This window comes from Gavia stellata, chromosome Z (assembly GCF_030936135.1).
Source record: "Gavia stellata isolate bGavSte3 chromosome Z, bGavSte3.hap2, whole genome shotgun sequence".
Lineage (NCBI taxonomy): Eukaryota > Metazoa > Chordata > Aves > Gaviiformes > Gaviidae > Gavia > Gavia stellata.
Window position 1 is genome coordinate 31896449 of NC_082637.1, and position 12286 is coordinate 31908734.

General features: G+C 41.3%; 1 protein-coding gene across 1 annotated transcript; it reads right to left on the reverse strand.

The window, feature by feature from the left end:
• Positions 1-215: 215 nt before the first annotated feature.
• Positions 216-12084, reverse strand: AK3 (adenylate kinase 3). Its single transcript, XM_059834361.1, has 5 exons — positions 11943-12084; positions 7473-7592; positions 4359-4531; positions 1894-2012; positions 216-542 (listed from the first exon to the last, which is right to left on the reverse strand). The coding sequence occupies exons 1-5, from the start codon at positions 12055-12057 to the stop codon at positions 419-421; spliced, it is 651 nt and encodes a 216-aa protein (XP_059690344.1). The 5' UTR covers positions 12058-12084; the 3' UTR covers positions 216-418.
• Positions 12085-12286: the final 202 nt, after the last annotated feature.

Sequence of the window (12286 nt, forward strand, 5' to 3'; positions counted from 1 at the left end):
ACAGATTCTGGATAGCCCCAACTAATCACACGTTCAAGAAACGTGCTTTCATATCCTTATTGCTTTGCACTACGTTTCACAAGTGAATGAATCAATGTGCTTTATAATTAAGCTGTATTCTAAAATTCCTTCACCAGTCAATATTTGCAAACATAAATATTTTTTGAATAAGAGACACAAAAGTAACTGCTTTTGTTGAAGTCAGTTACTGTATTATAAAAATTAGGTATATTTAATATAAAAAAATACAGCATTAAAGTCAGAACCACAGGCAACAAAGTTTTATCATAATGTAAGTTAAGGACAACATTGGACTTCAATTATTGATCAGTCTGGTAGATTAAGAGAAATCAATCATTGCTGAATCTCATGTAATCAAGTGTGAGCTATTACAGACAAGCAGAAGTTAGACCTATTTTCACCGGGGCATGGCCGCATCTTTCTGGCTCACATCTGGCAACTTGGTTTGGAGGAAAGCATAGATATGTGGCCAGATCTTATTGGTTTCTGTTCCAGAGAAGGATTTCAATAACCCTTTTTCCCTAAGGAAGAAAAAGAAGAAAGCATGACAGAAGTCAAACTGTTTAATTGTTCCAGGATTTCCACCTCACTTTAAGATTGCCGTGGCAGGAGTGTGCGAATATGAATGTGATTTAACACCACGAACAGCCATAACATTGGGAATGCAGGCTGGACATACATTACTCTGTTCCTTGAACAGTGAGCTATTGGCCACATCAGTTCATAAAACTGACAGCTGTCCACAGAGTACTTAGTAACAAACTATGAAGGGTAAAAATAAGAAGCAGCAATGCCGTCATAGAGCACATGCTATACAGCAGTCCTCCAAACAACTATGACTAACCCAGGTATTGTGAAGTTACACCTCAAGGATCAAAGAACGTGCATCAGAATAAGCCAGTGAACCAGGCACAATCAAGTTACCGAATTAGTTCTAGTAGCTACTTTTATCTGTAAAGTATGCTATTATCAGTAATAATACTAGCTTAGACTTATGTCTTACTGTGGTGCTTTGAGGCATTTTCACTTCAGAAAGCTACCAAAGTCAGGAAAATCATTGTCAATCCAGAAAAACTCCTTCTTTAAAACTTAACCACCTCAAAGATAGAACTTCTAGTCTTCTGCTCAACAGTTTTGGTAGAGCATAATGAAGGGTGGTGGATATGGAGAGAGAGGAAGGTCAGTCACTTCAGGATGTTGTGAAAGAGTCTGATTTCTTTGTCTAGGCAAGGTACATGGTGACCTACTATTATCTATGTATTAGCAATGTGATATTTGCAGCTTTACATTAAGAGAAACTTTGTGTATAATTTTGTCTCTTAAAAGAACTAATAATTTCATTCGGCAGTGCAAATGGCAGTACTCTCAATCCCGAAGAGTCTTGCTAGCTGTGCCTGTCACAGTCCTGTTCTTACAACAGCCGCTTTTAAATCCTCATTAACAGTTTTTCTGTTTGTGTATCACTTCTTGACCCCTTGCCCTTGTTAGGAGGGCTTCTACTTACACATGCAGAAGAGAAAATACTGTTAAATCTTCCAAAAAAAGGAACTGTCTCTGTTACCTTACTAACCAGAGCTGTGTTGCTCAGAATAGTACTATAATGTATTGAATAATGCATAGCGCTCTTTGTAAAGCTAAATATGGCGGCAGCGAAAGGCTATTTTGCTAAGCAAGCTCCTGAAGAGGTTTCATGCGACAGTGGAAAACATACTTATTTTACTGGGTTGACTTCTTACTGAGTTGATGAAAGACACACTGCTACTCATACCACGTTCACTGTTGCAGTATCCCTGTAACTGAAGAGATCTGTTCCTTGCTACGCTAATGTGGAAGAAGCTTTTACAATGTGGAAGAATAGATTTTACTACTTACCGATAATATTCTAGAACAGGTTTTGTTTGTGCATCATAAGCCTGTAGCCTCTTGGTAACCGTCTCTGGTTTATCATCATCACGCTGAACAAGTGGCTCTCCAGTAATATCATCAATGCCCTAATCATGGTTAAAAGCAAACACTGGTGTGTATTTCTTATTTCTGTTTAAGTCTGTTTTCTGTAATGTTCTACTTAAATGATGATCAGTTTCCAGTTAGTCAAGGTGTAGATTTCTCCTTATAAAGAGAAAGGCTACAGCACATATCTTATCTGGAATATAAGATGTTGACTTTCCAGTGAAACAGTCAATCAGTTAAAAATATTGTCTCAGTATTGGCACTGACCATCAGGTCATAGTAACTTGACTAATTTGTCCTCTGGAACATTGGTTGAATAGGGGAAATAGGTAGACAAAACCTTCGTATATGGGGGAAAACAATATTGTTGGTAATACATTCCTGCATAACGGGAAACAAGCAAGAGACCAATTGGACCTTTGTTTGACAATACTGAAATGGGGAAGGGAGTTAATGGCCCTTTCATTTTAAGTAGCAAAATGGAAGAGTTACCGTTTAGCAACAGCTGTACAAAAAATGGCATAAAAGCCAGATGAAGTTTTTCTAGGATTCAGTAAACAGAAGTAGAGACCTAATGTGTGAACTATAGCAGCTTCTACTTTACTGCACATTTCACCTCCAATTTATTGAAATGCTTTAAGTAATTACGGAGCTTTTAAGCCTTGAAACCAGCAATGACTGAAAAAAATTATTGACCACTGGCATATCTTATGAAGGACTACCTAGTGGCATAAAAGTTGGCTCTTCTCAGGTGCATTCAATCATTGTGCGTCTAAGGACAGAATATGACCCACCACAGATACAAGGGACTCTTTGCTCCTTTGTAAATATTAATTAAATCCTCAAGAATTTTGATTTTTCCTAATCAGACATTTGGAGTGGAAACATGAGTGATCTTGCAAGTACAAAGCCAATTAGACCACAGAAATGTTTTCCTTTCGTGCTTGCATTCTGGCTGTCAGTTTCAGAAAATCAGTAACTGTCAATGTTCAGTAAGCTGCTCTGTTCATGAAAGTGTGAAGAAAATCTGTTCCAGAACATCTGCGTCATATTAGAGATGGATTTATATGGTCAAACCTACCTTGTTTACATAATACAATCACTTAAAACACTCAAGTGTTTCTTTCTAGCATCTGTGCAGGCAGCCATACTAGTGCCTTCATTGTACCTATCAAATAGTGCGCCTTCAGCCTTGCATTAACTCTAAAGCCACAATCTTTTGGTTCTGTTGAGTAAGTAAACATTTTGCAGGTCTATTAGATAACAGAGACAACCGTGTGTTAGCTGTTCAGCTCCATTCCATGGTTTCACTTAAATATTGCAATCTACTTTACTATGTTGTGATACACCTGCTAATTAGTGGGAGGTAGAGTGGAATGTTCCTAATTGCAAAGCTGTTGCAGCTGAAGCCCACTCTTTGGTAGGTCTGATAATTCTCTGTTGCAGCTTGCCTGTGCTCTTCTGCAATTAAAAATAACCATGACTTAAACCACCATGTTTTAAACAATACAAAGGCAGTGTTTCCTCACTTCCAGTGCTTACCTGCTATTTCAGCTGGCCTCTTTTCCTGCAACACTGAAATCCAAAAACTACAAGGCCTGCTATGCTTCTGGTGTAACTTAATAGAGCTTCCAGGTGAAATGTGATGCCACAACAGGTAAGTTTATTATTTAAAGTTAAGGATGAAATACAGCTTAAGCTGTACTAAAGCTAACCTGAGTTCCTCAAAAATCTTAAGGTAACAATGTACAATCATTATCTTCAAGTTCACTATTCCTCTTTAGGATATCTCAAGCCATAACCTCTGATCTGTTGAGAAGCTTTTCTGACTGGCAAGTTTCTAAATCTAATTTTGTAATATGACAACTGTTCCCTTGAAAATACCTGCCATGGTTAAATATAAACACAGGGATTTATATAAATCTGGTTAAATATAAACAAAGTGGATTTCTCTGACTGATGATTCAGTGTGCTTCCTAGAATCAAAGAATGAGTCCTCTGGAGGAAGGAAAAGGAAACTACATTTTGGACTGTACAGGCTGCAAACTTGCAGAACAGGCTAAGAACACGCCCAGCTCCTATGCCAGTGTGCAAGACAGAGTATTCCAGGTCAGTGAACAGCTTTAACAAGAGCTTACAAAACACCATGGTGTTTCATTCTGCAGGGGACAAATACATTGTCCATCAGCTTGAGCTTCCACCAGGTCACTAACATACCCTCAAAGGCAGGGTGTTACCAGAAAGGTTCTGTGCTCCTAAGAGAGGGAATGAGCCTTTTTCTTCTGAGCTACTGTGTTTTGCAACAACATACACAACCAATATTTTACTGCAATTACCAAATCCAATGCAACATTTATTTAGCACCAACACCGATGTGTATTGCTTACCTGCACTTTGGGAGGACTGAATTCAAGATTGTAGACTCTGCCACTAGCCGGGTGGATCCAACGTGCTGTGAGCCGACATTTTATGGTCTCAAATGGCACATCTAGGTCAATCACAGTGTCTATTTGACATTCTTTATCCAGGGCTTCTGCCTGAGCAACCGTTCTGGGGAAACCTTTTTAAAGGAAAAAAATCCATAAAAATCCAAAGGCAGAGTTATAGTGAGAATTACGTGGATTCAGTGATTACAGAACATAATTGTCAGACAAAAAAAAAAAAAAGATCATCATCATACTGTAAAGGTTGGAGAGACATCAGATTTTCCAAGTATTTTTCAGTGTGTCATGGCACTTTAACTTGTTAAATGCCTCACAGCTTCCATTTCCTCATTTCAGTTAATCATCTTCGCAAAAGTGTAACAAATAAATGCAAAAAGACCCCATACTCATGTACTGCATACCACCGAATGAAAGCAATGTATACACATTTCACAATAAAAGCTACAGGCAGTTCACTCAGAAGTCTGGAATAACCTAGAAACATTTGTGACAACTCTTACTTCCACAACAGCGTAAGTCTGGCTTAAAGAGGTGACCATTACAAACCTATTTTATTCAGTTGCAGTAAGCCCAATGTATCTACCAGAGGCAGTGCAGGATTAATTTTACATAAAAGAGTGGCTTTAGAAAGAATTCTGGAAAGTCTAGCGTATCAAACTATCCTTGGGGATGATGACTGTGAGAACACTCAGGCTGAACAGGAATCTTGTCTCTTCACTTAAAAGACACTGCATTTTGCCCCATAAACTCTATGGCTCCAGTAGCATGCCTTCAAAGGCAAACGTTACTACTAGAGAAATCTAGTGAAACTTAAAAAGGAGGGGGGGAAACAGAGAACAAGAAAAACAAGGTCTCCACAAAGAATTTAAAACAAAAAAATGACTGCAAGAACTTTAGCAGTCAAAGCTAGTGCAGAACATGCTATTGCACCATAGATTCACTGGAACAATACCTCTGCCCACAAAGCTCTTGCAGTCTCGTGTTCTTCAGTAGCTTGTAATTTTCGTCACACTATACAAGTAAACTTCTCCATAAAGGCAAGTACTGATAGGTACAAACTTAAGAAACTCTTCTTCGCATAACATTGGTTGACAAGATCATTGCCTGAGTAAGGAACCAGCCAAGAACTAGCCTTACAACAGGAAAAAAAAAAAATATTTTATGGTCTTAAGGCTACTGTGTCTTGTCTAACACATCGCAAAAGGAAAGAGTTGATTAACTCAGACCAAGCTGTTGCATCTGGTTTACATCACAGTCATGAACTGCCCTCATCCTCTCTCTCTCACGTTCACTTTATCTCATGGAAGTGCTTCTAAATGCGAAGAGCCAGGACTCCAACATTGCTGTTCTTACTATTGACAAGCTAGTCAGCCACCACACATCTTAGTTACGCAGCTGGAAAATGATTTTGTTTTGGGACTTAGTAATGAGAAACTTCCTCAACAAATTAAAGTGCCTTTACAAAAGCATTTCACTGAAACTGATCCACCGTTTACTGCATACAGTGTTTTCTCAATACAGAAAAAATAATCTACAACATGTGGTGAATTATGAAGAATCCAGGAACAGAGAGAAAAATGCCCTAATTATACAGCACATAAATCGAACCAGATCATACCCTCCCACATGACTCAGACTGCTACATCTGCTATGACTCTAGAAGCCACCAACCTATTGTAAGGCAGTGGAAATGGGTATTTGGCTAAGTGACCATACAAGCAGCTCAGCAAGTCTATTTAGTTTGACCTAGCTGACCTCAGCTGTTTGTTCTGAGTTGCAGTTACTAACCTGAAGACTTTCTGGTTAACGTATTTCAACAGAACAGTGTTGTTCCTACAGAGCCGGTTATGCCAGAGCTATCCCTAGTGTAATTCACTGAGTCTCATTACAAATGCTGACACAGATCAAATTTCTGCTCCAAAAGTTTAAAGAAGGCAGCACGTTAACATGCAGCAGAAATTGGTTTATTCTCTTATGATCTCCACACTATTCTGTTAAAAGTTGCCAGTGTGCCCAGCTATACTGCTACACGTCCAGATCCACAAGGCTGGAACTGTGTGTACACAGAACCTGGAACTAAAGAAAAAAAATCTGCAGCTCTTTCCTTTATTGATTCGGTTTCATTGTGCTGTTCACTGTGGGAATTAAGCCTTTGTCTTTACTAAGGAGGAACATAACTGTGACTAAAGCCACCAGAACACTAAATGATAGAGAGCACTGTGGATTTTTCACTCACTCAAAATAAAAAGCCACACCAACAACTTTATAGTTTTATCTACTGAGACAGGTTGTGACTAGAATCCAAAAACACGGCATACCCAGCCTATCTTTGTGCTGCATATTCAACTGTACTCCCATGGGCTGGGGTAACAAGAGGCATTCAGTTCATGAAGACAGCGGCAAATACATTTTCTCTCTATCATGAATGCTGAAGCAAAGAGCTTACACTGCAGAATTGCAGAACAAATCACTCTAGAGAACAGAACCAAAGAGCAACAGAACCAAAAAGCAAATGAAAGAGATCTTTTAGAGTACTTACGTGTTTTTGTTAGTGATTTTATTACACACTGTACTGCTGCAGTACTTGCTTTCCATACTTACCTTGTTGCTGCATCATATACCTACCTTTCTTTTTAAATAATTCCTCAGCCCCGTTCTTCAAAAGTGTTCCATTCCCCAAAGACTTTAACAAGAAGAGGCTTTAAAAAAAGAAACTTCTCAATGCATATTTTAAAGAGGAAATAAAGCATAAGAATTACCAGAATTGCCAGTTTTGAAATTTTACTGGAGTGTTGAACTACCCTTTTCAACATGAATTAAACATCCTTGTAACACTCTGAAGGCGGGATACACCCAAAGCATTTTACAGCCAAAGAAACTGGGGCAGACTAGCTGCAGAAGGTTTCACAACAAGCTGGCAACAAATACTGTCCAGTTACTACAACTCAAGGACGGCTACTGGAGTGTAGCTACCCACAAGTGACCAAAGCCCTCCAAGCTTTCCAGTGCTGATTTTCTCTCCATATATATATAGTGATAACCAATATGCTGACTTACCATCCAATAGCCAGTTGTACTGATCCAGACCTTTCAGCTCATTCAGCATTAGTCGTGTCATGATGTCATCTGGAATAAGCCGCCCTTGATCAATGTAGGACTTGGCAAGGATACCAACTTCTGCAAAAGTAAGAGAAGTCACACTACACTATCTCTGACCTCCAGCCAGCGAGAAAAAGCCCACAAGCCTGCAAAAAATTTGTTTTGATCAGATGGTGCAGAACATACAGTTGTAAACAAGACAGACAGTATGCTTGCTGAAATTCAAAAACAGATGATCAGTTAGGATCTGATCACGCAAATATGTATCAGATTAATTTGATCATCTGTAGTTCCACAGATGGGAACAGGGCATTCGGCACACCTCTATCCCCACAGGCTCCAAATGATTTTACTAGGAAGTATTTGAAATACTAGGTTCCAAAAACTAAAAATCAGGAGAGGCCATTAGGTAAAAGAGTCTTCAAAAGAAAAAATGTAAAGGTTACAAGTTCATTAAGATATCAGCCCTCAGATTTCCTGTCAGTAAAGTTATTTTCTCAGTTTAGTGGCTAGTTATTAACTTATGACTTCACTCTGAAGAGAAATGCCTTTGGTATTTAAGAGAGCAGTATGCAGTGGGACACACTTGCCAGATACGTATTTTTATGATTACTAGAGTTACAAGAGGATGTTTATAGATGTTGTAAACTATTTATGGGAGCGCACAGACACTAGTATTTTCCCATGGAACTGACTAATCTTTAATGCCAGTCATTTAGCCCGCTGGCTCGCTAAAATGCCATCCGCACATCACAGTTCCGGATATCACACCATGCTCCTACATGACAGGAAGTAGCATGCTGTAGTTCACCCAAACCATGGGTACAGCCAGGAATAAATTCATTTGCCTGGATTGTCTCCGAAGCACAAAGTCTCCATGGCCTTCGTTTATAAAACAATTACCCAATTATGTAACTCACCCAGAACAGCAGCTAGATTGGTTTTATTGTGGATCTGCAGAAGCCTTTACTTGCAGCCAATACAAATATAGTTACAGTAAACTGAACAGAAGAGAAAATGGGATGGACTGACATACCAACACAAGATAGAACAACTTTCAGCAGAAAGCAATGAAGAATGCCAGTGCCATCACTTCATGCAGTATTGGAACGTGCGCTAGTACAGAGGTGCTTCTTCAGACAAGGCAACTGAAAAGCAATAGATGCCCTCAAGTAATACAAACAGTAGCTTTGGTGCTGAAAAAAATGTAAGTAATAAAAGGACAATTCCCCCTTATTGGGTGTTCACATCTATACTCAGGCTTTGAAAAGTTTGAAGGCCATTTAGAAATAGGCACTACGCATCTTGGTCAGACTTCAAATAGTCCTCACAATGTGGGAAAGAGTCACACTCAGGTGCTTGAGTCCTCAAGCACATCACAAACTGGAAAGAAGGTGACAGCCTGCCTGAGCACAGTGTCTATTCTTTTCCCTACCTCCTGCTTCGAGGTCAGCAAGTCATACCTCTTATTATTCTAGTGCTCTTTGAACTATGTATCCTGCAAAAGTAAGCTGGGAGGAGGAATAAATTACATCTAGATAGCTTAATGTCTACTTGATTCTTGGATCTGTTACTGATTTAAGCTGTAGCATGGCTCTAGCCACAATGATCTAAGAATATGGGCAAGTCAAGGTTGGTAGAGAATGGTACTAACATACTTTGGAAAGACCGAGGAGCTTTTGGGCCCGGAGAGGTTTAGAGTACAGCAAGCTATAGGGTCCTATTATTAGACCAACAGAGCTGGAAACATGCTGCCTCTCTCTACACACCTCAGGTCATTTAGAAAGTCACTACTACAGAAGAAAAAAATAGGCACAACTGTACCCAAATAGTTATATGTTCAGACAAAAAGTTTGTATACTAGATCATAGCTGCTTTTTTTTTTTCCCCCTGTTGTTGGGGGTGGGATTTCAGGAGGTTTTGTTGGTTTTATTTTGTTCTGTATATTCCAGTGTGGGTCAGAAACCACTACAGGCATGGCAATCTTTGGAGTTAAAAGCAACATAGGTTTCTCTCCTGTCTAGGTGATAACAGGTATCCATGTTTTGTGGTTTTGTAAAAGATTGGCATGTCCTAACCACATTACAGCAGACAAGTTCTAGCCATATTCAGGCAACAGGTTGCTTAGCACTAGAGGGGTGGTCACAGACTCTCCACTCTCCAAAGCAGGAGAACATGGTAATAACTGCAAATTGCTAAGGATGCTCACATGTTCAGCAGGACTTTTCAACAAAGTCGATTTTCACAAGACAGCAAATGCCAAAAATGGTACCATAAAACTACTGCTAATTATATTTAATTTTCCAAGTGTTTTAACTGCCCAACTTAGCCTAACACAGTTCTCAAAGAACTAGGAATTGCAGGACTCTTATTACAATCAAAACTCAAACTCTTTGCCTCGACTAAACTTGTCAAAGCTGAGTTGCCTCTCGGTCCCTCTCCTTCCTTCAGTGTACTACTTACTGCTGCTACTTCAGTATTCATCTCGATCCTTTGGAGACCATTTCTGCAACGAGTGACTTACTTTCAATAAAATTAAAACAGAGCTTCCTCTGGATTAATTAGCGAATGAAAAACTCTGTAGCAGATTCCTGTAAGTTCTACACTAGCTAATTCAGAGCAAACTTCATCATCTCTTCCACTCTCCACTGGCTTCTCTCCTAACATTCAGGGCTTTAACGTGTCTGCTACACTTTCATTTCACATCTTGGTTCTCCTTCACATTCTTTCACCTGTCCAACCCACCTAGAACACTTAGCTGAATCACTTTTCTTTCTACTACTTCATGGCTCCCTCCTCAAATCAAGCAATGGGCTATTTCCACTTGCAGTTTCCTCTTCTCACACACCCTTCAGCTTGATTCTTGTGCTCTTTGATCTTGCTTCCAGGGATATTCAAAGAGTACAAAACCTGAAGTATTTAGTAAATAACATATTTCCTTCATCTTCTGGAATGCCTTCCTTTCTCACTAGGTCTTACTTACACTGAAAGTTCATAACAGCAACAATTTTGGTTTTGTGACCCTCTGCAAATAAAAACAGAGGAGGTTTTTTTTGGTTGCTTGTGCAACCAAACAGACAGAAAAAGCATGAATGCGATCTGATACGCCTGCACAGGTGGTGCTCCTAGCAAATGTTTAACTTGTAGATATCAACTGTAGTAAAGTCAGTCAACTAAGCCAAAGTCATTCTTCTTACAGAGCAAACAGAATTTGTGTGAAAAGAGATGTGGAAATCACATCATATCACAACTGATTTCATAATACAGATAATTTTTCACCTTCAAACATGCTTATAAGCTTCCAAAACCAAGACTGCCAGTTACCTAACAGTAATACTGCAGTGTTACTTACAAGTGAACGTAGTCCTCTGCAGCTTCAAAGTGCTGGAAATAACAATACTCCCACTTCATCACATGCAACCTGAAATGGTTTTTACAAGGTTTTCAACCTCACCGTGAAGAAAAGCAGATAGATGCGCAAGTCAGGCAGGGACTTTTCATCATTGCAAAAATTCACCGGAGACAGGGTTTGGGGCATCTCAACAGAGAGCCAGAGGTCAAGCTAGGACTACATACTAAGTGTAATTCACATAATTACCTAATACAAGCAATTCTGTATGCAAACACAGACCATACTGAAACCTAAGCACGATATGAACTTGTTGTAAGATAGTAGTAACTTAAAAAGCACAAGGTAAGCAGTTTGAAAAATTTGCCCATTGTGTTTGGAAAGCACCACTACTGTTATGCCTGTCAGTTTGGGACATGGCCTTCTAATTTGAAATAGCTGATAATTCTAGGGGCTTCTACTTCTAGCCATCTAACGGAGATCTGAAAAAGTCTGATTGCCCAGAACTCCTCCTCTTGCCCCGTCTGTTAAAAACATGAATACTTTTCCTTTTCAAGAGGTTTCAGCTGGAAGACTCTCAGAAACACCTACAAAAAACACCGGGTGCTTACGAAAAGCGACGAGTAAACAATTAGGTGTTACAAAACAAGGAAAACGGGATAAACCTCAGATACAGCCCGTTCACGCTTACAGAGAGGATGCCAAGTGAGAGCATTTAGAGGACCCTCAGCTGAAGCCTTGAGGCCCACTTCGGTGGCCTCTGGCCTCCAGGAGGAGCCGGGTGAAGACGCCCAACCTCTGGCGGGGGTGCACACAGAGGTGGGACTGGGGAGCGCAAACCCCTTTCAAGAAGCCCCCTGGGGCTTCCCGGGCGGGGCGCGGTGGGGGGGGTGGGAGAAGGGGAAGGAGCGGAGCGGGGAGGGGGGGGAAGGACCGCGTCCCCCCCGCGGCGGAGCGGGGCTGTGTCACGCGAGAGCTTCCTACCGGGCTGCGTGGGGCCAGTTCCCGCAGGGCGGGGGGGGTGGGGGTGCGGTGGGGACGATCCCCCTCCCCCCGCTCTGGGCCGTCCCTGTTCCCACCTGTCTTCTTCTGCATGTTGTCCCTCAGCAGGTCGCCGCTGGAGAGGTGCTTCATCCCGAAGTGTTTGATAATCCGAGCGGAGACGGTGCCTTTCCCGGAGCCCGGGGGCCCCATGATGACGGCGCGCAGCAGCGGCGGCGGCACCACCATGCTGCGGCTGCTGCTGCGGCCAAGGGCCGGGCAGGGGCTGCGCGGCGCTGAGCGCCGGGAGGAGCGCGGCCCGCGAGCAGCGCCGCCTTCCCGGTGAGCGCCGCCTCGGCCGCCCTCCGTAGGACCGGGAAGGGGGGCGGGGGGAGGATTGGGGGGGGAAGTCGAGGCCGGTCCTCCCAGGGAAAAGCAGTGG

Coding starts and splice junctions, on each gene's coding strand:
- AK3 (XM_059834361.1), bottom strand. CDS start 12,057: ATGGGGCCCCCGGGCTCCGGGAAAGGCACCGTCTCCGCTCGGATTATC. Junction 2,013..4,358: donor TCAGTCCTCCCAAAGTGCAG/GTAAGCAATACA, acceptor AACCATGATTAG/GGCATTGATGATATTACTGG. Junction 543..1,893: donor CCTGTTCTAGAATATTATCG/GTAAGTAGTAAA, acceptor TTTCTTCCTTAG/GGAAAAAGGGTTATTGAAAT.